The sequence below is a fragment of the Mastomys coucha genome, unplaced genomic scaffold (assembly GCF_008632895.1).
Source record: "Mastomys coucha isolate ucsf_1 unplaced genomic scaffold, UCSF_Mcou_1 pScaffold19, whole genome shotgun sequence".
NCBI lineage: Eukaryota > Metazoa > Chordata > Mammalia > Rodentia > Muridae > Mastomys > Mastomys coucha.
Genome location: NW_022196901.1, coordinates 15,898,421 through 15,924,697, shown reverse-complemented (window position 1 = coordinate 15,924,697; position 26,277 = coordinate 15,898,421). Strand labels below are relative to the sequence as shown.

Here is a 26,277-nt window from a genome sequence, read left to right as displayed (position 1 = left end):
TGATAACTCATCTTAAAACTCTACACACCCAGGCTAAAAGGTTGTTGGGATGGGGACCATTTTGCTGAAAGGTAAAAGGAAGGTGGGGCCAGAGGACAAGTTACAGCTCCATCTCTGGTCCTCTCATAAAGACTTTTGGAGTCTACTTGGACTAAACTATAGAAAAGAAATATAGATGACATGACCTGATCAGAAGCTTGTCCCTGTCCCTGTCTCTGTCTCTGTCTCTGTCTCTGTCTCTGTCTGTCTGTCTCTCTCTCTCTCTCTCTCTCTCTCTCTCTCTCTCTCTCTCTCTCTCTCTCCCTTTCTCCCCCTTTCTTCCCCCCACCCTCTCACGTCTAATGAGTAGGGCTACAAACCCAAAGTTCTGTGTACACTATTAGTGACAAGCAAGACACATGGGTACCAGACCAGGTGAGAATAGGAAAAGCCATCCCTGGAGTGTCAGCCTCTTTAGCATCTTTGTAAAGATCTACACTTAGTGTGCTGAAATGCCAGAGGCAGAAGAGCAGCCCAGGCTAGGATCCTGCTGCTGATTAACTAACCAGCTCTAAGTAACCAGCCTTTTTGAACTTCCTTCTTACTATCTTAAATGGAATGCTGATATTTTCCCTTCTGGGCTATTACAAAGAGCAGTTATACAGAGCCCAGCATATGGTACAGCGTGATTAACACTGGGCACGCACTAAGTCAGCACTGGTTCACTTGCTCCACACCCAACACTATCGGATGGAACTACTAGATTCCCATAGACTCCGACAGGAAAACCGAGATTCTCAGGAGCTGAGAAACTTCCCTGTATCCTATAAATAGTAAGCAAAGGTTGAAGTAGCCTGAACATAGCCTGTGGGATTGTAGCCTTAGTTCTTAACCACAGCATCGTGCTACCTCAATATCTAATAGCTGGGTTAGTATAACAATACAAACAGAGACCTAAGGTGAGAGAGCATGAGTATACTCAGAAATATGAAGTGATCATTTTAGTTGAGATATGATGACTAACAGGTAAGTTTGGACAACATTTACTTAACACATTCTCATATACGAGGCAGGGGTGGTTAGTAGGACAGTGGACAAAATACTGACCATTACCACTCCTGTTCATCTTGCCATGTAGTAGAGGTGTCAATTGGTTCATCATAAAAATAAACATCTATCTACATGTGACCAGTTCTGTGCTATATGTACATATAACATGGACACGATGCTGAATGCTACTAAAGAATTTACCCAGGAAACTTTGAGGAAGCACTGAAAGTTTCTGTACATCATAAAAGAACAAATTTTACTTTTGGAATATTACCATGCCAACAGACAAAGAATGGATAAGACCCATAGGAATACTGTGGGGCTAAGAGACTGAGGGCACCAGGTAGGGAAGAAGAAAGAGGGACATGTTCTAGTTAGGGCTCCTTACTTCTCTGACAAAATACCACAGCAAAAGCAACATGGAGAGGAAAGTGTTTATTCTCCTAACAGTTCCACGTCACTGTTTATCATCAAAGGAACAGGAACAGGAGCCCAAGCAGGCAGGAACCTAGAGGCAAGAGCTGATGCAGAGGCCATGGAGGGCGCTGCTTACTGGTTTGCCCCTCATTTCTTCCTTAGCTTACTTTCTTATAGAACCAAGGACCACCAGTCCAGGGATGGGACCACCTATAATAGGCTGGACCCACACACACACATTTATCACTAATTTTTAAAAAAAAATGCCATACAGGCTTGCCCATGCCCCAATCTAAGGGAAGCAATTTTTTAGTTGAGGTCCCCTCCTCTCAGATAACTCTGGCTTATGTGAAGTTGACATAAAACTGGCCAGGACAGGAAGAGTCTCATGATAATATGTACATGCTTAACAACTGACTGTGTACAAGAATGACAGAGAATCACAGCCTGTTCTCAGGGATGTACAAGGCCAAACAAATTATGCACACTGAACTGGAGTTTGGGTTCTGAGAAGTCATGACATTTTCTCTCTGAACATATGAGTCATGAGCAGTGGGTCACTCATAATTCCTGGCAACATCAAGGATCACATGATGTTCAGATGTTGTCCTCACATTGACGTGAATGGCTAAAAACAGATTGAGTTCGCTGGGTTCCCCAATTCAAAACAAATTATAGTATTACTATCTAATCAACACTAATGTTTCACATGGACTTGGAAATTCTTTCCCAGACTAATAAAGTCAAAACTTAGTTCTGAAAAAACATTTATACTAGATCATGAGTCCTATTCCCGGATTCAGAATTCCTTCTCCAATGCTGTGTACATGCTGAACATGCCAGCAACCCTTCTTGTGCTTCATTATTCATTAGCACAGTACCAAGGGCACTGCCCTCCTCATAGCCTCACCTCTGTGTGTCAGCTCTGAGCAGAGTGGGTTGCTATAACTAGCCGTTAGTTTCATCCCACTAATCATCGTCCTCCAGGGCTGTTGGCCTGGCTGCAGCCAGGGAGAGAGAGATGATGGCAAACAAGCAAACAAATGAAAACAAACAAACATACAAGCAAAAAACCAAGACTCTGCTTGTCACTTCCTCACTCCCTTCTTTTACCTAAATGTCTGACTTGTTAAACTCAATTTCCACCAGTCCCATAGACCTGAAAAGTAATCACCCTTATATACTTACATATATGAACCCCTTGTAAACATACACACACACACTCACACATACACACAAACCCTCCAGTGGTGCCACTTTACCCTCTCTTCCCTTGTCACATGAAGAAAATAAGCATTTAATAGAAAGGAAAAAGCCAGGTATGGTGTGGAAACACACACCTGTAATTCCAGAGTTACATGGAAAGACAGAGTCAACATCACTAATCAGAAAAATACAAATCAAAACTATGATGAAATATTACCTTCCACCTCTCAGGGTGAAAAAACAGAGGTAAGTGTTGGAAAGAATGTAGAGAAATGGAAGCCCTTGTGCACTATTGATGGGTCAATGAAATGGTACCAGACAGCACAAGCTGCCTCACAGAAGGCAAAATGGGATCAGCAAAATGATCCCATATCTTTTTGAACATCCAAAAGAATTAAAGTCAAGATATTTAAAGGGATTTGTATACTAATGTTCATTAAACTATAATTCACAGTCACTAAGATATATAAATGCCCATTGATAAACAGGTAAATAAAATGTAAGGTACACAGTATAATGTTACTCAACTTTAAAAAGATATTTTGTCAGGCAGGACAAGTGTGTGGATCTAGAGGACATTATGGTGGTTAAAATAAGCCAGTAGTGACCTTATAGGTTAGGGGTTAGAGCACTGGTCTTGTAAAATAAGCCAATAGTCATGGAAGAGACAAATACTATGTGGTTCTACTTATAAGAAAGGTCTAAAATGATCAGACTCATAGAAACAACAGAAATATGGTGGCCAAGGACCAAGAAAATGAGAAAGGGCAGCTGCTGTCTATGGGCTATAAGAAGAGGCTGTTTGGAAGATGAGAGTGTGCCTATAGTTAATACTGTGTTGACATTAAAGTGTTAAAAGGCTTGATTTCACGTTATATATTCTTCCCATTAAAAACAAAAAAACATAGTGCCAAGTTCAGCTTGGCCACGCAAGACATGGTTCCCACTCCTGGAATAGAGCCATCAGGGTGTGGACCCTCAGAGCCTGCTGTGGGTGTAGGGCTTCTTTGTATAATAATGTGCATATTTTTATGTTCCTCCTTTGGGGAATGTTCACCCTGTTAAGGTTAATGACTCCATGATAATCAGAGACAGCATGAGTCCAGGAGATGAGGGTGTGTCTAATGTTTTAGCAAAAATGGTAAATGCTGAGACCTTCAGGACAGCCCTTAAGGCAGTGGAAAAGAATTCTAAAAACATGAGGTCAAAAATATATAATTTTTCAAGTATGCAAAATATAAGGATGCAATAGGAATTATATGAAGGGCTTCCTAAACCTAAAAGAACAGAGGCAGATGCACTATGAGCCAGCTTGTCAGGAAGATAATAGAAAGATTCCAAAGATCAAGGTCAGCCTGGGTAGGGCAAGTCCAGTCCAGATGAGGTGAGAATGGCAATCCCAGGGTGAGATCCCAACCAGCTAGCTTATTTTCTGTGCTTACGGAGGCAGGCAGGTCACTGAGTGAATTTGCAATGTTTAAAAAAAGAGCTTGCTGTCTCTTTCTAACAATCAAGGGGCTGGGATCATGGGATGCTGATTCATGGGATAATCAAAAAGGAACATTGGCTAGTGACTGAATTGATATATAAATAAAAGACTGGAATTTTGATCTTCAAGAGATGAGTTATCCAGAGAGTTTTTAGAATTACGAGAGAGAGAGAGAGAGAGAGAGAGAGAGAGAGAGAGCACAAAAGCTGTATCAAGCAGAACGTAGGCTGTCAGCTTGTAACCCACGATTTGACCTCAAGTCCTTTGTTTTGTGTTGCTCTCAAACACCCCTTTTCTCTCAGGAAGCCCTCTCCAAGCCACTGCTGGTCCTTGGCAACACATTAAACACAAGGCAGATGTTTATAGCAAACAGGAGTTTGTGCATTTCTTATGTCAAATACTGACTTATGCAAGCACCATCCTATGCCACTCCCACTGGTGTTTGTAACTGCTTTCATTTCTTGTATGTTACCTGGCATGAAAGAGTTACTCCACACACTCGTGGACTGATCTAGAAAGTGACCACTTATGTGAATAGCTGTACACACATGGTAAGGGTACGTGAAGCTCTATTAGGCCTTTACTCCAAATCCTGAAGAAAACTCTCCACTTCTAAGCACTTAAGGGCCAGACTAACTCTTGACACCAGCCCACTTCCCCCTTGGTGTTTACCTTCAAGCCTCTCCAGACAATAAAGTATGAAACCACCAGAGAAAGTTCCCAGGAGCAACACCATTGGTACAATGTCAGCTAGAGATGCACATGGGAACTGGCTGGAACTGCTTCCTAGAGCTGGCAACAGGAGTTTAGTAGTCAGGGGAGGCCTGGCCAATAGGCCCAGCCTCAAGGCTTCTCTGTTACCAGAACCCACTGCTGACATACAGGTGCCATCTTGAAGTTCAGTGCTACTGCCTGTCCAGAAGCCATGTGAAAAACAAATTGATTACAGCAAATGATAAGAGACCCTAGACTCACCAGGAGGCAGAGGAAAACACAGACTGCTAGCAGCATCCAAAATCCTGGTCATGAGATGAAAGACTTCAAAATCTGCGGCACTGCCATGGTTATTGCTGAGTTAAAAACAGCGAAATGTGTTAGCCAAACACCCTGTTGGTGGCTCAGTACCACATACAGAGATCCCTACGAACTGCTCTACCCTGGGGAAAGACCATAAATGAGACACCAGCCAACGGCCAACAGCATAGAATCTCACATCATACTCAGCAGTCTTATAAATTATAAATTATATTCGTTGAAATCTCTGTCCTTGGAAATAGTGGGTTCGTGTATCTCTCCTTCCCCTCAACCATACACCACAGAAGGCAGCTAATGCAACCTTGAATTCTGAGTATAAGACTGAGGTAGATGATTCTGGGGCTGGTGAGAGCTGCTGTGAACTGATGTTTCAAAAGGGCTTTGGTAGAACAGGCAGCCACTGGAGTTACTAGCTCTCTGCACACTGTGATAAAGGAGACTGGAAAATACTTGCGTACAGGTGGAGAACCAACGGGCGCGCAGTGTGTTTCCTCCAGCTGGTTTCCAGCAAGCACCAAATGAGATCCAGCTAGAGAGAAAGAGGATCCATGAACCGCAACCCCCACCCCTCCCCTAAAGGCCCTCCCAGCTATCCCCTTGTAGCTCTGACTACACAGCCATGACAGTTGGCATTCAGGCTGTGGCCAGGTCCACTACACAACTAGCCTTTCTGAAAGCAGTTCTAAGGCACTGGAAATCCAAAATGGAAAAGACTGGAAATGTGCCCCCACTATAACAGAGTACCCTCTGTCCATGCTGGCAAGGATTCACTGAGCGACTAACTGGCTCCACCACTCACACTTGACAGACTCTCAGTGAAGGTCAAATGCCAGGGCTTAGCCGCCACATGGCCAGGGCTGAGACCTGCAAGGGTAAAGAAAGGTGGCAGAGCGGCCTGGAGTCATGTACACAAGCTGTAGAAAGGAGAACATTGAGGCCAGGTTCTGTGGAGCAGGGTCTACCTACCGAGTTAGCCCCTTCCCCATGTCTATTCCTGTGAGATGGAGGCAAGTTCATTCACAGGGCTGCTGTAAAAAGTCACTCACTAGAACCAGTGCCCAAAAAACCAGCTCTATACCCACCCAAACCAGACTCCTTTGGGCCTTAGAGATTTATCTAGAAACCTATTCTAATTTTACAAGTTTGTCAGCAGTAGGGAAGTCTCCACAAGGCTGTCCACCATGGACCAGTGCACCTACCCGCATGGAGGTTAAGAGCAGGAAGCAAGATAGGAAGGAGCCCCGTGCACAGCCAAACACTGTCCTCAGTGATGTGGGATTCTCCAGCCGAAAGCAAGCCACATGTGGAAAATATCATTAAGTTCTATGGCAACATATTTCCAGATAGACTGCCTAGTCACCCTCTTTAGAGAGGTACAAGAGGCATGACTGGTTGCAGCTGGGTACAACACAGGCATCATCTCTAGGCCCGTTGGCTCTAGTAGTCAGCATGAAGTCATGTGATTAGGTAAAGTGAGGAAGAATGCTGGAGCGCAAACTCTCAGCACTTTAGAAGGTGAAACTTGAAGTCAACAGAATGAGAGTCTGTAAGATGTGGGCGGTCAGCTCATCGGTCTCTCAGACACACCACTGAGAGCTTCATGCTCTGAAAGCCATTGCCAATGGCTCTGCAGCAGTCACCGCACCACTGAATGAACAAATGGACTTATATAAAAAATGTCACAGATGTCAGCCATGGTATTTACCACCAGAAAGAAAAAAAAAAAAGGTAGAGAGGCTCAAAAGAGGTAGAAAGGGGTTTGGGTATCTAAAATTAAGTGTCAGCATAAACTGCTCCTTGCTAATAAATGCAAACAAACAACAAAGGCACTGAGACACGTGAAGAGAAACCAAGAGGCTTTAAAAGCTCTTCTGAGAAGAAAAGAGAAGGCATGAAGAGGCGGACCCTGACACCACCTTTGTTAGCGATGACTTCCAAAGGAAGCTGTCTCAGTATGACAGGTTCTTTAAGCCAATGGACTTCAGTTTCAAGGCCTTTGTGTCACATCCTGAGCTGAAGCCACCTGTTGCCTGTCAACACCTAGTGTGGAAAAAAAATTCCCCATTCCCACTCTATACAGACTGGGTATAATCACCAAAGACTATTGAGGTAAGCATGAGCAAGCTGGCCTTGTGACATAAGGAAACAAGGTTATTTGGAGAAGGAGGTATGCCTGGGTTACCAGCAATACTAAAAACGATAGATGCATGAATAAGGTCTTGCTGGTTAGAGATGATTTCATGCGAGTAACTCCTGATCATCACTGAAGACTATAGACCTCAGGAATCACACCATTGCTGTGAAGTTTCAGAATACTACCAAGCAGCTTTGCGTATCTGCATTCATACAGACCCGCTTACCAGATTGCTTTAAAAATGGCCTTGTTTCTTTTTTAAAAAAATAAGGTTGGCCAAAAGATAGAAAAAAAAAAGCCGCACCTTTGAAGAAAGAGACAAACGACTAAAAACATTTCTCTCAATGTGGGATGGTCAGTACCATCTTCTGAAAGCTTACCTCAGTACAGCTCTGTTGAGAGGAACTAGAGGAGCTCTGATGCTCTGGCTATGAATATCACTCCATGACAGTGCCCAACCTTTCCTAGTATATTAAAATTATAAAATTCATTGTGGCTGGAGAGATGGCTCAGCAGGTGAGAGCAATGACTGCTCTTCTAAAGGTCCTGAGTTCAAATCCCAGCAACCACATGGTGGCTTACAATCACCCTTAATGAGATCTGACGCCCTCTTCTGGTGTGTCTGAAGTCAGTTACAGTGTACTTATGTGTATAATAATAAATAAATCTTTAAAAAAATAAAACTAAGGAGGAGGAAGACATTTACAGTCAATGGCCTACACACGCCGCCCATGGGCACTTCACCTGGACATGCATACATGCACATACATACACCACACACATACATATTACACAACAACAACCAATGGGTTGGCTCACTGACTACACCTTGAGAATTATACAGGGAGCTAAGAGTGCAGTTGAAATTAGAAGAAAAAATAAAACTAACCAGTTTTGAAATGTAGTCCAGAACCATCTGTTCAATTTTCCTCTTTTCTACACCCTGCAGGTGTCTCAGTAGATGGTCTCTTAGCTCAGACACCATCTGAAACCAGGACAGGCATGAGATAAGTCACAACAGGCCTATTCGCACCTGTAACTGATTTTAATCAGGGCTATTACTAATATTCATACCAACATGAAAAACCCACAATCTTAGAAAGAAACCACCCCTGCTCTCCCAAAGGCACATGACTCTCAATTGCCCTCTGCTGGCATAAATCAATGGCTACAACATTTCTCTTAGGAGGAAGTTCTTAACCAAAGCCAGGGGCAACTGGGAGTCCTTGGATTCTAATGAGAATCCTCCAAGGAAGCTCATGGAAAGCTCCAACTTCGAAGTTACCAGCTTCAGGATCCACAGAGAGACTGTGTTCCACGGAGTTAGTATGTTCCACGGAGAGACTGTGCTCCACATAGAGAACGTGCTCCACGGAGAGACTGTGTTCCACATAGAGAATGTGCTCCACGGAGAGACTGTGATTGGGAAGGGGCCTAGGGGCGCCCCTCTGCACAGCACCTCCCACCTCACAGGCAGAGGTAATAGATATTCATTCTTGTGTCTCCAGGCTTCTGTATCTGCTCAGAGCCCTAGCCTTCCCTCAGTGCTTGGCATTCCCTGCCCTCTGTCTTCTTTCCCTCCTTTCCCTCCCACTCCTACCCTTTTTCGCCTGGCTCAGCAAGACACTTTCTTTCTCCCTTCCTTTCTTTCTTTCCTTCTTTCTCTCTCTTTCTTTTGCTCTTTCTTTCTTTCTTTCTTTCTTTTTTTCTTTCTTTCTTTTTTCTTTCTAATGCCATAGAGGCCTTTGTGCAGTTGACAGCTGGTGAGAATGGTACAGGAACACAATAAATGCATAAATCTCCCACCTCAGCAACAGGACACAATGCCACCGTATTTCAGTTCAGCCTCTTGAGTGAGTTCATTGTGCTTTTTAAACAGTTTCCTTCTATGAAATACTGTGTACTTTTGTGCTATTTAACTTTTCTGTAATGCCTATAAGTTAATGAAATTTAATTCCTGGCACAATCCTCATATAATCCTAACACATGGGAGGCTAAGGTAGAAAGATCAGGAATTCAAGGTCAGGTCCCTCTTAGACACACAGTGAGCTCATGCCTCATGTCTCAAACAAATAGACAAAGTAAAATACAAAATTTAAATAAACTTAAAGGCTCTCATAGTTCCTCCCTGCATGAACATCTTAGTCCTGCCTTCCTCAGGTCTGCACATGCATCCTAATGTTGCTTTCTATGTAATAATTACCCTGTGTCATTAAATGTTTTATACTAGCTTTAATGACTGGATATATTTAATTTTGTGAAAAGTACTAAAAATTGATTTTTTTCTTTCTTCCACATGTTTCTTTAATTGTTGTTAATAACCCTACACACATGTGTGCACGGGTACACAGGCCCATGCACATGCACACACAGATCTGGCAGAAAATTTACATGTGTGTCAGCCACTGGAATAATGTCCTGTCACTCATTCTAAAGGAGTTTCATTATAAAGGGAGGAAGAGGGGAATGGGCTTGCTATAACCACACCTTTTCAGTCAGATTTAATTCCCGGAAGTGGAACTGGCTGGGTCTCACGCTTTCACAAGATTCCACCAAAATAGTTTGAATGTTTCCAGTGCATGGCATGAGAGCAGCCAGGTCCCTGTCCTGAACCTTGCTAATATGACAAAACACTTCGTCAAGTTGATAGTCAAAAAGCAAAACCACGCCATGGTTATGGCTCAGTGGGTAAAAGTGACTATCCTTAAGTCTGAAGACCTGAATTCAGATCCCAAGAACCGTGTAAAAGCTAGAAGCAGGGGCGTACGTCTGGGACTGCAGAATGGAGGCACACGTGTATTCTCTATTACAGTTCACTATTACATGCTTACTCGTGTGACTCATCTGTCTTCTCTGCCCCAAGAGTGCAGAAATCATGCATGTTCTGTTTGCCATTGGATACCTGGGCGGACAGTCCTGGCAGCACCCGTTGTTGAATAGTTAGCAGAAAACACTATGAGAATGATGAGCAATCTGTCCTCCCTACTGTCCCTGAGGAGCACTGCCTGGCAGCACTCAGAAGCCCACAGACTACTTACCAGGCCCATGAGCAGCCTCTGGTGCCTATCCTCCTCTTGTAAGAGGGGTATTAACCTTGGCTCTGAAATTGAACAGAGGAGTGGTCATGGGAAAGGTAGTGTTCAGGAAGTGGGCTAGAACCATGCCAGCCAGTTCCCAACTTGAGCCCCTTAACCCTCAAGAGACCTAGCCCATAGGGATGGCAGGCCTCAGGGGTAGGGCCGTGTGGCTCCCCTCTACCTCCTGAGCCCATAGTGAGTGGCCATGAGAGTTACTGAGCTGACGGACAGTCAACCACTGGGGCAGACATTGCTGATGGGCATAAATCATCAGATTGAAAGGACGAAAAGTGAGAGTTAGACCAAATGTGGCTTTCCCCACTCTGACTGACCCTGCCCTAACAAGACAGAAGGGGCAGGCTTGCAGGCAGGGCTTCCCTAACAACTATCCCACTGGGTTCTTCTCTCAGAATCTCTAAGGTCGCAGAGCAGGTAGGAGGGCAGAATGCACAGGCCGCTGCTTCCTCCTGAAAAGGCATGGGTGCTCTATGGCCCCCCAGAATAAACACTTTCTCCACCCTGCTTAATTAACCCTCTAGATTATGATGAGAGAACACAGAACGGGCATTTAACAACCTTAATTTGCAGTGTTCAGTTTTAGGCAATGACAACATTCCTCGTGGGACTTGAAGCACAAGACAGAAAGGAAAGGTTTTAAAGAGCCCTGAGATACTGCCCATGCAGAGCTTCGAGACCTCCCCTGGGCAGCAAGGAAACCTCCCACACCACACAACTTTCAGCCACAGCAGGAAGATGACCTTGGATCTAGCTGTCATGTCCTGTCTGGTAGGGTAGAGTCCCTGGCTGCAGGCAAGGGTGGTCTGGTAAACACACCCTCTTCAGGCTGAGGCCAGTTCCCCATGGAGATAAATCCCCGTCCTGGTTCACTGTGCTGTGTACACAGCTGTTGAGCATGCTCTTGTGCCCTTTCCAAATTACATTTTCATTAGGGTCCCCACAGATATGAAAAACATCCAAGCACATAAAACAGGAGTAGATAAAACCATTTCCTTAATGAAGGCTGGCCTGGGCATATTCACTGTTCTCCCTCAGTTAGAACAGAGTAAACCCTCTTTGCCTGTCAAGACTTAATTTAGTTTAATTCTGGCTTTGGAAAACCTCCCCAGACTCTCCCTCTCCTCCATCAAGAGGGGGTGTCCAGCCTATCTATGCCCCTTGTCCCCTACACTAGACCCTGACTAAGTCTTCTCTAATGGACCCTTCTGTCCTTACTTTCCCCTCATGCTAGCCCCAAGGACAATGTTCAGGTGCTTATGGTTGGCATGTGACAGCTAGCTCTAGACTCCTAGATGGTGTCTACTCCCACTGAACCACACTGCTTAGCCAGTGGTCCATCTTTGCTACCTTGGGACCACGCCCAGGGCATGACCTGATGTGAACCAAATGAGAGACACGCAGAAGTCAAAGACTCTAGCTGAGCAGACAGCTGGAGAGAAGGCAGCCCCTCCGGCCACCCCGCGAGGACAGCCAAGAGCACCCCGCGGGGACGGCCAAGAGCACCCCGCGGGGACGGCCAAGAGCGTGCTGATTAGATCCGCTGTGAGAGGAGGCAGAGGAACACGAGAAGACCCAGAGACTCCTTCAGCAGGTCCCGGTGCTAAGACAGACACTGAACGGGCTATGTGGTCACCATGACAGGGTGATATGACGAGCTGTTGCCATCCATCACACTCCATCATACTGCTGGGAATGATTTTCTTGCCAACCCATTGGTTAGGAAGAACGGTGTTGCAAACAAAACCTGACTTTAACACAGGTCCTTTCTTACCCAATGTCCTCATGTCCATGTTAGAAATCACCCTGCAAAGAAACCGTGTGTTATCTACAACGGAAGCATCATTTTAAAAACTTCGAGCCACACACAGCACTACGCAGAGATGCCTGTCCTTCATTGCCCCACAAAACCACTGAGAAACCATCCTCGGGCTACCTGAAAACTCAAAACTTTAATCAGTGTACGGAAAGGCACATTACACTATGAGGGATCTCAAAGCCCTTTAGAGCCAACACCAGCAATTCTTTAGAAAAATTGCAACTCTCAGTTATTGGAAATAATGAAGGCTAAAAACAGAACAGAGGTTGGGTGGAGGCCTGCACTCTCAGTCCTCTGATGACTCATCTACCCAGAGAACATGCTTTCAAAATAAGAGCGGGTTCCACCAACACAGCCCACCAACAACTCAAACCAATCGGCCTCCTCGGTCTTTCATTCTCAGTACTCACTGATAAAGGCCTCCCTTACCATTACACATCCCAAGTGGTCCATTATAGGGTGTGTGTTGTAGATGGAGGTGCTTCCCACTAGACACCCTTACCATTATACATCCCAAGTGGTCCACTATAGGGTATGTGTTGTCGATGGAGGTGTTTCCCACTAGACACCCTTACCATTTATATACCACAAGTGGTCCATTTATAGGGTGTGTGTCGATAGAGGTGTTTCCCACTAGACACTCCAGCACCCAGTAGTCTACAGGAAGCCAAGGACCACAGTTCACTGAGTTTACCACACGGGCAGCCAACCAGGCCCACAATAGCCAGCCTCTGGTGGTACTTACTTCACTGCATTCTCAAGAATGTTCCTCACGTACATTGTGGATCTTCTTTTGCCCGTTCTCTAAGGGGTGAGAACATGTCAGGATAATGGAAAGTAAAAGTTTCATGGATAGCTTTTTTTATTAACAGTGAACAAATAGCAATATTTGTTAAAAAAAAATGTTAAAGGGTTCAAAAATATTATTTCCCATGTTGAGAGCACCTATTTTTTTTAAATTAAACTTTATTCTCAAAGGATTTTATACAACAGTAGTATAGGGGTCCCAGGGATCCTTCACCTATCTCCATTAATGCTTCTATCTGATATAGCTACACTACAATATCAAAATTGGGAAGTGGATATTGCATTGTATGTGTCTAGTTCTATATCATTTTGCCATTTGTGTAGAATTACACACTACAGTGTACTACCATGATCAAAATGCAGAACTATTTCATTTTCCCAAAGAGCTCCCCTTTACAGTGTTTTTCCCCCTAACCTCCAGCAAACAGTGACTGGGAAACACCTAAGTTTTCTAAATAAGCTTTTAGCTATTCAAGTAACCTAACAATGTCTAAGACAAGACGCTCATTGCTAGTCTACTGTGAATGAGCCACGTATCCCTTCCTCCCCTTAATCCAATTTCCTCCTCTAAGAACAGACAATATAGAGCAGTCCTCCCTGCCCACTGGCTTGTCACTGAGGTAATGTGGGTGGTGACAGAGGACTGCATGGCCAGCATGGGCCAGTAGCCTTGCGGCTCAGCCTCAGCTGCCAGCATAGGCCAGCACGGGCTAGCAGCCTTATGGCTCAGCCTCAGCTGCCGGCGTGGGCCGGCGTGGGCCGGGCGTGGGCCGGCACGGGCCAGCAGCCTTATGGCTTGGTCTGTCTCTGCTGCTAGCTGTGTGCTCACCTCTTCAGAGATCAGGTTATGCCACTCTCTCCTCACAACGTTGTTGTGATAGTGCAAGTGAGGCTTTGTATACTTAACATACTCGAGGTTGGAGTTCAGCTTTGCCCAGTATCCCCTCAAGTTGTAGACCTGGAGACAAAAACAGCATTAGCTTGAAAAACAGGCACTCTGTCCTCCTGTAGCAGGGACCACATGTCTCACTCCATGACTCTCTGGTGCTGGCATTTCTCAGCAACTCTGCCTTTCACAGAACAGGGACGCCCATGAGAATTTGCAAATCAAGAATTTGCAAATCTCTTCTTTTCTCTTCCCATTTATAATAGAGAAAACTACAGTTCACTTCCCAAAACTAAGGACTTCCGAGTTGATTCCTCAGCAGGAAGCCAGTACTGCAGGCATTTCCTCCCTAGAGAGCGATTCTCCTGGCGTGGGTGGTGTCACCACGTATGTCCCATCAGAAATGAGCTCAGAGCAACTGGAACAGGCTTCCCTTCTGGGCTTACTTACTTCCAAAACCCAGAATCCAAATGATGACATAAACTCATTTACAATAACTGTTAAATTCTCCCAAACAGAATTAGTCGGCCTTTAAATCTTTGAATTATTAGTGACTGTAATATCTTGAGGAATATAACCATTTTTAAAATAATAAAACACTATGCTACTGTATATTTAATGTTGAAGAGTATTATGATATCTGTAGATATGGAAGTCTGGTGAGCACCTCCTGGGATTTCCAGCTTCCTGTGTTCTAGAACAAGAAACTGGATGGGGTACATGGACAGCAGCAGATGTGGAAACAGTTTACTAAGAGAGCTACATGTCCAGAGAAGGAAGCAAGCCAGAGCTGGGAGAAGAGTTGGGAACTCAATGGCAAATGCTATAGGAAGCACTGGGACTTTATGTACCAGTCTATGGGGCTGTTTACATAGCATAGGCTGTCTCATGTGTGCCCTGTTGCATGTCCACCTTGGCGACAGTGGCCTTCTCTCCATTGCACTCTCCTGCTTCACTGGGATCAAGCGGTTTTTATAATACAGTCTTACCAAGATAAATATATTTATAAATATTTGACCAGGCTAGATACATCTGGCCTAATGGCTGTGAGTCTTAATAGAATACAATAAGAGAGCTTATGCTCAAGGGGTCCCATATATCCCCTCAAAACATGGGCTATTGCCTTTGTTAGTGGCTACCCTCCAGACCGTATTGCTGAAGACACCGTGCATTCAAATTATAGAACATGGAGAGATCAAGCCAGTACAGACCTGGAAACGTCATTCCGACTGGTTGACCAAATTATCTGCGTGTACTGGCTAGCTCCCATAGTGTTAGAAGGTGCCATGCCTATTGCTAGAGGATAAAAGTACTTATCAGTACTGTGAACTCAGCCATCTAACTCATATACACACATCCCTCAACACTCAGGGATCATCCCAGAAGAGGGGGGCAGAAAGGCTATAAGAGCAAGAGAACTACTATAAAACTATGTTTTCCAGACAGAACAGGGCCTGTGCACACATGACCTCATAGCAGCTATGAACCTGTGCACAAAACCGGCACAAGACCAAGCCGGCAGATCCCAGCATGGATTGGGGGGGCGGGGGGGTTAGGGGTGGTGTGGAGGGGGGGACTTATAAGAGCTATCAGCAATCCCTAGTGGCTGGGCAAGGGAGCGAGGGAGTATGTCAGTTTGCTCCAGGGATGCAGCCCCTGTGAGGCTGCCCAGATGGCTGTGGATGGACCAATAGACAGACATTCTGGCAGCACTGAGAAGATTCAGTGGGCGAGTTTTAAAGAACTCATGAAGTTGGGAGGGGTGGGGGCGAGGATGGGGAGGAGGTGGAGATGAGGGAGTGGCTTTGATCAGATTGTATGCTTGAACTGGCTGGTTATGTTCTGTTTTGGTTTTTGTCAAAGTGACCCAAGCAAGAGTCATCTTAGAAGAGGGAAACTCAGTTAAGAATATGGTCCTACCACACTGGCCTACTGGCAGCCTGTGGGCATTTTCTTGATTGAGGATTGACATGGGAGGGCCCAGGCCACTGTGAGTGCTGCAGTCTCGGGGCAGGTAGTCTGGGGGCCCAGAAGAAAGCAAACTGAGAAAGTGGGGGTGGGGGTGGGAGAGCCAGCTAGTAAATACATTTCCTCCATAGCCTCTGCTTCAATTCCTGCCTCCAGACTCCTGCTTTGAGTTCTTGCCATGACCCATCATGCTCGGCTTTAACTGTGTGCTCACTATAAAGGCACGCTTGCTACAACTGCGCTTGCTATAACTGTATGCTTTTTCTCCCATAGTAGTTATTATAGCACAAAACTTAACTAGGGCAATGCATGTATGAAATTCTTTGAATGATAAATTTAAAAGGGGGGAAAGGGAGTTAAAAATAAGTGAGAACTTAAATAAAATGTACTTCGATCACACACTCCACACATACAAATGCTCTAATATTAAACAAAAATGTGGCTGATGTGCTATTGCTGAAAGGACAACAATGGTTTGACACAGATTTGGGAGTCTCAATAAAGTAAGTTATGTGATATAATATACTTTTATCTAGAAACCTGAAAGGCCTACACAGCCAATGCCCCTTCTCTCAGAGATAGAAAACGTCGGATCCTTAAGAGCTGAGATGTATTTCCAGGGTAGATGGATTAGGTCCCACTGCTTAACTTTTCTTCAGTAACTCCTGCCCTTTTCTTTATTTATAGTAAACCTATCTTACCTATCCCTTCTCCCTAGTTTGGATTTTTATAATAACAATAATTTAAACAATAATTATTCTTATTCTTCTTTGTTTTGTCCCGTCGTCATAATCATTGGACCAATCCTTCAGTCTTAACTTCCACAGCCTTTTTGGTTTCCTACATCTGAAATCCAACTAGTCAGTGTTGTGGTGCCATCTAGTGGTCAGGTTGGTTATGGGCATGCCTGCTTTGCCACGGCAATCCACTTCGAATGATTTACCTCAAGATTGCCCTTTAGGTCCAATACTCTTGCTCTTTGGCTTCTTTTTATTTTAAAAAATCTTTCTCTTTATTAAAAAAACTTGGAGGGCCAGTAAGATGGCTCAGTAGGGTAGCCTGCTGACCTGAGTTCTAGCTCTGAGCCCCAAAGGGTGGAGAGAAAGGATTAACTCCCACAAGCCCTCCTCTACCCGCACACTCACACAGACAAACCCACATACATAAATAAATGGATGGATGGATGAATGAATGAATGAATGAATGAATACATTTTTAAAGCTTGTTTTTTATCATAGTCTTGAGTCAACCAAGAATAAGAGAAAAAATGTGAACAGGCCCATGCACACCCTTCAAGGGTGCTAGGGCACCCGAGTAAGATAGAGTGTGCACACACACAAGGATATTCCTGGGGGTGTTGTTTATATACCTGTACTAAACCACACAAGACTAGGGAAAGCCCTTCCCAGGTTGCGTAATTAATTATAATTATGCATAATTTAGCAGCTGCTGAGGAAAGAGACTCATCCAGGGAGCCCCATTGAAGCAGCTGCCCCATGCATCTGTAAGTGACTTCTCGCCCAAGTGCTTATAGGGGATCCAATAAACACATTGGTTCACCAAGCTGTACTTGGGTAGAATTATTTCTTTAGATGCCCCATCTGAAATGAGCAGACATCTGTCCATGTCTTTCCAGGAAAAAACACATAATGGAAGACAAAAAATCTATATTTTAAACAAAACAGAAATTGAAACTTAGTAAGAAATAGTGTTAATCAAAGATCCCATAAATATTCTCATTTGAACAGAGAGGATTTCTGAAGTCTGCTGGCCTATTGTAACCTCCATGTTCTCTTACTGTTGGTAAATGCATCAGCATACGATTGGCAACACAATGTTTAATCTTCCCACATTCAAAGATGACTACAAATTGAAAGGCCTCTTTGGAAGACCCGGGAAATAGAACAAAATGAAGGATGAAGACAGTATGTTCAACGGGACGCTTGATGAGTGAGCAAAGCCTGCGAGCCCAGAACACAGACAGTGGCTTTGGATCAGCTTTGGAAAGCTGAGAGAAGATGAATAGTCCTTTGTTGTCTGCACTAGACAGCAGCCTCCAGCTTGTGCTTTCCAGCCTCAGCGGCCGTTAGAAATCATGCCATCTGCTTGGATTTAATGGTTTAGGGAGTGGTCTGAAGCCTCATGAGCTTTTCAGGTTCCTGGGATGATCCTTGTGGACCATCACTCACAGTTAAAAACATGGTCTGAGCCTGTCCTGGTGACTGCAGTCAGCCCATGCCACTGAGGGCTGATAAAGACACTGTGTGGAGACCTGAGCTAGAGAATGCCTGTCTGCAGGGAATCCCAGAGTCTAAGTGAACGCCAGCCTGCTCATTGGTCCAGAGAATAAAAGCTGCATTTATCTTATTTTTACTTTAAAAAAAAATGTTAGCTGTTGCACATTTAAAGGAGAAGGAAAAGAAAACAGAATGTTGTATCCCACCTACTCAGCCCCTCTCAGCACTGCGGTCCGTGGTTTGGGGTGTGGCCAGGGCGCTCAACTGACACTTGACTAAAGGGGAGTTGAGAGAGCTCCAAATACTGTCCCCATGAAGGACAATGCAAAGTAAGAACCACACTCACCAGCTACTGGAAAAGTGGAGCCTTTTGTTTATTTTGAGACTGTCTCTTTGTAGTCCTGGCTAGCCTGAAACTTACTTTGTTGACCAGGTTGGCCTCAAACTCAGAGTTCTGCCTCTTAAGTGCTGGGATTCAAGGTATATACTACCATGGCTAGCTCCCAGTATTCTTTTAAAAATACAGAAATGAGAACTAAAGAGATGTCTCAGCAGTTAAGAGTACTTGCTGGTCTTATAGAACACCTGGGTTCAGCACCCACAGGGGACAACTATACTGCTCCAGCACCAGGGATGCAAGGGGCCTCTACAGGCACTTACACGCATCTAGTATACATACAACCATACAGGCACACACAGATACACATAAATTAAATAAGCCTTTAGAAATATTCAAAAGGGCCTTGTGAACAAAGTATCTATAAGCTTAGCTAGTCCTTGGAGGTCTGGTTTAAGAAGCAATCAGATACTCAAGGAATGACCAAAAAGTATTCCCTCCCCTACCCCCCTCACTCCCCACCCCCAACCCCAACCACCACCACCCACCCTCCCACCCACCCCCACCCCGCACAAAGGGTAGTTTCAACTTTTTAACTTTGGAAGAAAGAAAATTACTCCCATCTCTTCTTAAAAAAAATTACCTCCCCCTTGTCTCTGAAGATGCCATAAAGCAATCACCTCACACAAGCAATCACAACTATCAACTATACAAAAGGACCAGTTACATTAGGGGAGGCCTCCCATTTACAATTTGGATTGCCAATTGATCCAGAAACAGAACAATGAGAGCCTGTGGTACTGGCTCATCTGCTGCCAGCAATAAACATCTGCCTCTCATTTCTCAAAGACACTCTGGCTTTGGTCCTACTTCTGTTGATTAATCAGCATCTTAGGGGAAGAGGCCCAGTCTGAGAGACCCCTTTACTCTCTGTGCAGGACACAGGGAGCAAAGCTAATATATCAGTCTTCCTGGGATCCTTGGTGGTTCTCATCTCAGGACCAACTTCTGCTTGCTGTCCAGAGAAATCCAGCAATCCGTCCATCATGTCTAACATATATAAAATGCAATAGTAAACGTCTTTGTGGACAGACGTTCGAAAGGCAGCTCTAAGAGCGTTGTGTGGGAGCATCCCCACATGTGGCGAACAACTGGAATTCCTGAGGCTGAACACTAAGACAGCTGCAAGCACACAGCTATCTTACTCAAGTCTTGGGAATATAAATAAGCTTCCTCCTGCTCCAGGATCTGGCAAAAATTCCACTTCCTTGACCCAGCTGGAGAGTTTTATCAGTCATTCTGTTTAGTTCTGGACCATTTTAAATGTAATCTATAATTATGGCCATCTACCTCACATTTAGCTTTCTTGAAGCCCAGAGTGACTGAAAAGAAAGGAACAGAAATAATTTTCTAGCTGGGTCTGGGTCTCAGTTTTATAGCTAGTTAGTAGGTAGTCTGGCTATCCAATCTCTACAGAAATGGCAAGAATTAGTTCACTACTCCGAGGTTCTACGAATGATAAATAATGCTGCTTTGTGGTATCATAAAATTATGTTCACATTAATTGAACCCACCGTAACTCACTCTCCCAGGACACATATGCAATCCAAACTTTGGAAAATCCTAGTCTTCCCCCGCCTAGAACCAGCTTGGAGCAGTGCTGTGGTTTCCCCAAAGTAACAATTCTAAAGACTAAAAGCAGTGAGCGGTTACATTGTGGCTGTGCCAGTATCTCAGATTGCCAGCAAAGAATGGTATCCGTCTGCACTGAGGGGGTCCATGGAGAATTAGTGCCTTTTGTGCTTCATCAAGGTACGGATTACACTCTTGCCCTGTCTAGTTGAAGCAACTTCCAAACACTTTGAATGAAGAAGTATGTAAGCAAAGTCTGGGTAAACCGCCCAGGTGGCAAGCACCCTCTACCCAGACGCTCAGGAGCCCTGCCCCTGAGACGTTGCAGGACTCACAGATCACACCCTAAGCAAGAGTGATTCACATCTTCCTGGCCTTCCCAGTCTCCAGGTCAGGTACTCAGTAATCACTGAACACGTGATTAAATACTTTAACAATGTCTGATTTTGAGCCAGGCATGTGGCGCACACTTGGAACCTCAGCTCTTGGGAAGCTGAGGAAGGAGAGACAGAGGGAGGAAGGGAAAAGAGAGACAGAGAGACAGAGACAGAGAGAGACAGACAGGCAGGGGGGTGAGAGAGAGAGAGGGAGGGAGAGAGAAGGAGGGAGGGAGGGAGGGAGGGAGGGAGGAGGGAGAGGGACAGAGAGGGAGAGAAAGAGAGAGAGAGAGCTACTTTGGTAAACTGCCGCGTTCTCTACTTGAAGCACACTCTCTTCTTTACCCATATATTTTGAGTAAGCTATAGTTTCCCTCTTTGGTTTCCTGTGGTTAAATAGTTTTAGTGGTTTCTCGTCTCACTATAAAATTAGATGCTATTTTTAGCCTTTTATGCAAGTTGCTGCTTTCCCAGAGCAGCCTATAGTTTACCAAGGATCAAAGCCCTCCTTAGGAAGGTCAGTCTTGACAACATTTCTTTAAAGCATGGGCCTTGTTCCCAAATGGTAATTTTTTTTTAAAAACAGAGCTTTTTAAGATTTTTTAAAAAGTATATGAATGTTTGCCTGCAGGTATATAGGTATATGTGTTCCACATCCATGCCTGCTACCTGTAGAGACCAGAAGATGATGAGCCTCTTAACTGGAGTTAGACAGTTGTGAAGCACCGTGTAGGTGCTGGGACTGACCCTTAGGTGCTCTACAAAAGCACCAATGCTCTTAACCACTGAGCCATCTCTCTAGCTCCCTCCCCATGACGTTTTATATTATTTTTAGGATTATTTGGTAAACCATTTACAAAGAGAGGAAGCTTTTTGTCTTTCAGGTGATGATTTTCTTATAAAATAACAGGTGTATTTGCCCCAGCATGTCCCCATGTCATAGTCCATTCAGCTCCTACAATGAAACACCATCAACTAATGGCTTGTTTTGTTCTCCAGCTCTTGAAACTGGGGCACAGTCATGTCTTCATTGTGACATCATGAGGCAGGAAGGATTGAGTTTGGTTTTATGGCTCTTTAAAAAAAAAAAATAATGACCAATCCAAATCATAAGGCCATAGTTGTCCTCTCCTAAAGCCATCACACCGGGAATCAGGACTTCACCATCCAAATCAGAGGAGATCTGGACTACAACCCTAGTCTGAACACATGTCACAGAGGGAGGGGCTGTCTCGTCTCACATTGTCCTCCCTTCCTTGATTGTGTCAGGAGAGAGGAAGTGTAGTCAGAGTACACTTAATTCTAGTCAATAAAAATATTGTGAGACAATAATGAATTGACTTTTAATAAACCAATTAGGACAAAAGACAAAAAGAACTTTCTTGTTACCCTTATACTTTTAAAACGAAAACGCACAAGGTTGGTAAGGTTGTAATAAAACCAATAAACCCCTAAATCCTTTTGTTCTTATATTTATGTATATGTATGTACATCTCTCTGTGTGCATGCCACAGGTATGTGGGCATGTGGGTGCTAATGGAAGCCAGAAGAGGGCGTGGAATCTCCTGGAATGGAGTCAGAGGCCACTGTGAGCCACGTGACATGGAACCTAGGGACCAAACAGGGATCCTTTAGAAGAGCAGCAGTGCTCTTGACCCCCCCGAGTCATTTTTTCAGCCCCCTAAATCTTTTTGACCATGTAGATTACCACAGCTTTCATTGAATATTAGTTTAGAGAAAGAAATCAAAGATATAAAAAAGTCACAGTGTTTTACTGTAAGACATTCTCAACCTTTAACTTTAGAGGAATAAACCAATAGACAAACTATATGTATAAGAATATATAAAAATAAAATATTATATTTACTGGATAAAAGAAAAAAATTCAGATATGCCAATTCAGGAGAATCATTACAGTTCACTACTTCATATAACAACACAAAAAGTGTTTATGAGTTCATATTTGATCAAATGTTTCTAGATTATTATAACTATTAAATAAAATATACATACCTTGACAGAGGCAAAGAAAGCGGAGAGGGTGGACAGTTATGTGCTAGAAACTACACAGCTGTAGGTTAACTTTCTTCTGGCTAGTCACGGTGGTAATAGATGCCTGGAATGCCAACAAATCAGGGGGCTGAGGGGGCAGGTGGGAGGGCAACTGTCTGGCACACATGTCAAGGACCCAAGTTCAAGCCCAGCATGAAGACAGAAGAAAGGGGTTGTGAGGTAAATGCACCATGGTTGTCAGGATTACTAATGAGAAGCAGCAGCAGACTGTCTCCCATTGCTGCCTAGAAAGCATGACCTTCCCTCCCTGTCATCCTCCCACATCGGGAGGGTTCCGCTGGCTCTACACTTGCTTCTGGACAGTTGGCCAGTCTATTTTCAAGGGTCTCCTAGGACCCAAAGAAGAGTAACCAAGCCAGCCTCCATCTGTCCTCTCTTGCCCCAGTACATGACAGGGACCTTAAAACCAGTCCTCCCAGCCGTCGGTGCAGCGCCAAGGATCCAGAAGAATCAAACACAAATAAAAGATCTCAGTACAAGGAGCAGCGGCCGCTGATGCCAGAAACTGAGGCAACCAGCTAGGTCAGGCTGCAGTGACCAGAAGCAACGCCAAGCCCTCCAAAGGAGCTGAAGGGAACTGGGCTAAGGACCCCCAGGGAACTGGGCTAAGGACCTCCAGCTTTTAACGACGATCATATTCTTTTCTACTCACCTCACCCCACCCCACTCTCCCTCTGTATCCTGAAACCAGAAAATTGCAGATAGACACAAAGTCCCTTGATGGCAGGAAAGAACTTGAAGCAGGCTGTACAGCAAGCCACCACCTCACTTTTGAGGGATGGAGAGGCTGCTCTGAGAGAAACAAGAAATCCCAGTCCAGTTTACTTAAAGATTTTATGAGTTGAAATTATGTGTGTGTGTGTGTGTGTGTGTGTGTGTGTGTGTGTGTGTATGTGTATGTGTGTGTGTGTGTGTGGGTACATGGGTCTCTGTGTGTATGGGTATGTGTACGTGTGTGCTATGTATGTGTGAGTGTGTCTGTATGTACATTCATGTGTGTATGTTTGTGTAGTATGTGGTGTGTGTATGTGTATGTGCATGCATGCATGTGTGTATATGTATATGTGCATTCATGTGTGAGTGTGTATATGTGTGTGTATGTACATGTGCATTAGTGTGTGTATGTATGTATAAGTATGTGTGTGTATAAGTGTGTGTGTGTGTTTGAAGGAAGGACTACAAATCAGGCAACAATGAATTCCAGCCTCTCCAAAGACCTGTTCCAAGAGCTCCTTCAGTAAGAGGCTTTGTGGCAAGTATTGGTGGGTGATCCATGGTTCAAGCTGGACTCTGTAATTCTCTATCTTCAGAAAACCTCCCTCTTCAAACAGTCCTAAGGTGTTATACAACATCATATCAGCAATTGATTACGCAGGCTCTTCAGAAGGACTCAGGCAAGCCACCCCAAGGCCCCAGCTTTCTCTGCCAGGCTGCAATACCTTCTGAAACCACAGTAATATTGGGGGCAGTAGAGCTCTTCTCGACAAGAATGCTTCACCTCTCAGAGAACAACGTACCTTCACAAGAGGCAAGGGGAGCTCCTCTGTCACCAGCTTTATTCCGGGAATTTCCTATGATAGGGAAACATAAATGCAGTGTATCAACCGCCCATGCTCAGGCCTTTAGGAAATGTCTTCTTCATAGACAGGCCGAGGGCAGCCAGCATCCTGTGTAATAACCTCTACTTTAAATAACTTCCTAGTACAAAACCAGTAGGGCAGTATGTCTCTTACTTTGGAAAGTTAAATATTGTGGTTTGGGTTTTGGTTCCGGTTTTTTTGTTTGCTTGCTTGCTTGTTTGTTTGACTGGTTGTTTTGGTTTTTTTGTTTGTTTGTTTTGGGATGGTTTGGGATTTTGTTTTGTTTAGGTTTTGTTTGTTTGTTTGAAATGATTTCTCTGTGCCCTGGAATTCACTCTGTAGACCAGGCTGGCCTCGAACTTAGAGAGATCCATCTGCCTCTGCTTCCCCAGTGCTGAGATTAAAGGTATGTGCAACCACCCCACTTTTTTTTTCTTTTTTTTTTTTAAGTATTTTTTAAATAATAGCTGACAGTTTCTCTAAAGAGAGATGAACAATTATTGTGGGAAAATACAGAGCAAATACTGTGTTTTTAAACATTTCTACTTAAGAACAAATGAGGCAAATTATATTCAAACTATTAAAGTCACAATTAAATGAAAGCATCCAATTATCTGTATGCCTTCCCCTTCTGCCCCTGTCTTCTTTCACTGTTTGTAGTACAAGTTGATCCTGTCCTCTCTAGAGATTCTCACGAACTGTGGTCCTCCAAGATCTCAGGGACAGGAGCATCTCCTATGGAGTGTCTGCACAGCCCAGTGCTAAAAGATGTGCAGTTCATGCTACTTAACCCCACCCCTGCAGCCTGCTAACCAGTGAACATTAGAACAAGCCTGGTGAGTCAGGAGTAGCTGAGTGTCTAATTCCAGGCAAGAGAGAAAGGCGGCAGGAGGATTGAGGCCACCCTCAGCTTCCTAGGAAATCTGAACCCAGCCTTGGCCATATGAAACCCTGCCCATTAAAAAGGGGGCAGGAACAAATTTAAAAGGATAAACTTCCCAAATTGCCTTACCCCATGAATACTATGAAAAAATGTCTGTGTGTTAACTTTGTCATTTGCCTCTCTGCCAGTCAATTCAGATTTCCTTCAAAATGTAGACGGCACTAGAAAACAACTTAAGAGTGCTTTGTAAAAATGTTTGATGGGCGGGCTCATGGCTGGCTGGATGTCTGATGGGCGGGCTCATGGCTGGCTGGATATCTGATGGGCGGGCTCATGGATGGCTGGATCACTGACACTATTACTACAGGAAGAAAGTCACCTGTGGTGACATAGGAAATTGCAAAACACCAATGCTATTGAGTTCCTATAGGAACACAGAATATCTGTGTTAAGGATCTACGTGTGTTTCTCTCACTGCTGCTCAGCAACAGACACCTCAGAACAGCCCTTCCACTTCAGGGTCTGTGGAGCTTAATATTCATTCTTATCTCTGACACATCTGTGAGGCATAAACTAAGTAGGTGGACTGGGGTGGGCAGACCAGCTCTACATACTGGCATCACCCTTCCTTGTGGGTACTGGACTGCATAGAGGTTAGATCCAGTGGGGCTGAAGCATTGATTGCTCCCTAACTCCTGGGTGTGGTGCACTATGGCCAACTGCTGCCACCATGCTTTCTCTACCTCAAAGGATCGTATCCAAAAACTGTGGCAAAAACACCCCTTTTCTCTCTCAAACTAATTCTTGTGTTTTGTTTTGTTTTGTTACAGCAACAAAAAAGTAACTTATGTAAGTTCTAAAAAGTTGTCAATTTTCAAATGTACACTAGTAACATTTTTAAATAACTATAATTACAATGCACAATTTAGAATTAGCTGTAAGCAAGAATGCTCTACTATCTAGTCTTTTACTTAACTCTGTAGAAGACCATTGAAACATGCAGACTTTGGGTACAGGTAAATTCAGTGTGTGCGTTTTTTGGTGTTTATTTGTTTTTGTTGTTGTTTCACTTTTTTACAATAGTGTTTATTTTAAAAATCCAATTGCTGGTAAGTGTGGTGCTAGACAGCTATAGTCCAAGTGAGAAGCTTCTAGGCTAGCCTGAGCTAAACAGTGAATTCTTTGTCTCAAATTTAAGAAGAAAAAAATCCAAGTCAATCTTTCCTGTTGCAGGAAGTGTTAGGAATAATCATCAGCTGGAGACGGGGGGGGGGGG

General features: G+C 44.2%; 1 protein-coding gene across 2 annotated transcripts in view; it reads right to left on the bottom strand.

The window, feature by feature from the left end:
- Positions 1-26,277, bottom strand: part of Gsap (gamma-secretase activating protein) — a 94,580-nt gene that overhangs the window by 3,718 nt on the left and 64,585 nt on the right. For both annotated transcript variants that reach the window (XM_031380075.1, XM_031380076.1), the window contains exons 19-26: positions 24,056-24,109; positions 13,858-13,986; positions 12,967-13,025; positions 12,177-12,208; positions 10,349-10,410; positions 8,200-8,295; positions 5,635-5,705; positions 5,117-5,211 (exon numbers count right to left, since the gene is read on the bottom strand). In XM_031380075.1, the coding sequence (XP_031235935.1) occupies positions 5,117-5,211; positions 5,635-5,705; positions 8,200-8,295; positions 10,349-10,410; positions 12,177-12,208; positions 12,967-13,025; positions 13,858-13,986; positions 24,056-24,109 (598 nt within the window). The remainder of the gene's footprint in view (positions 1-5,116; positions 5,212-5,634; positions 5,706-8,199; positions 8,296-10,348; positions 10,411-12,176; positions 12,209-12,966; positions 13,026-13,857; positions 13,987-24,055; positions 24,110-26,277) is intronic.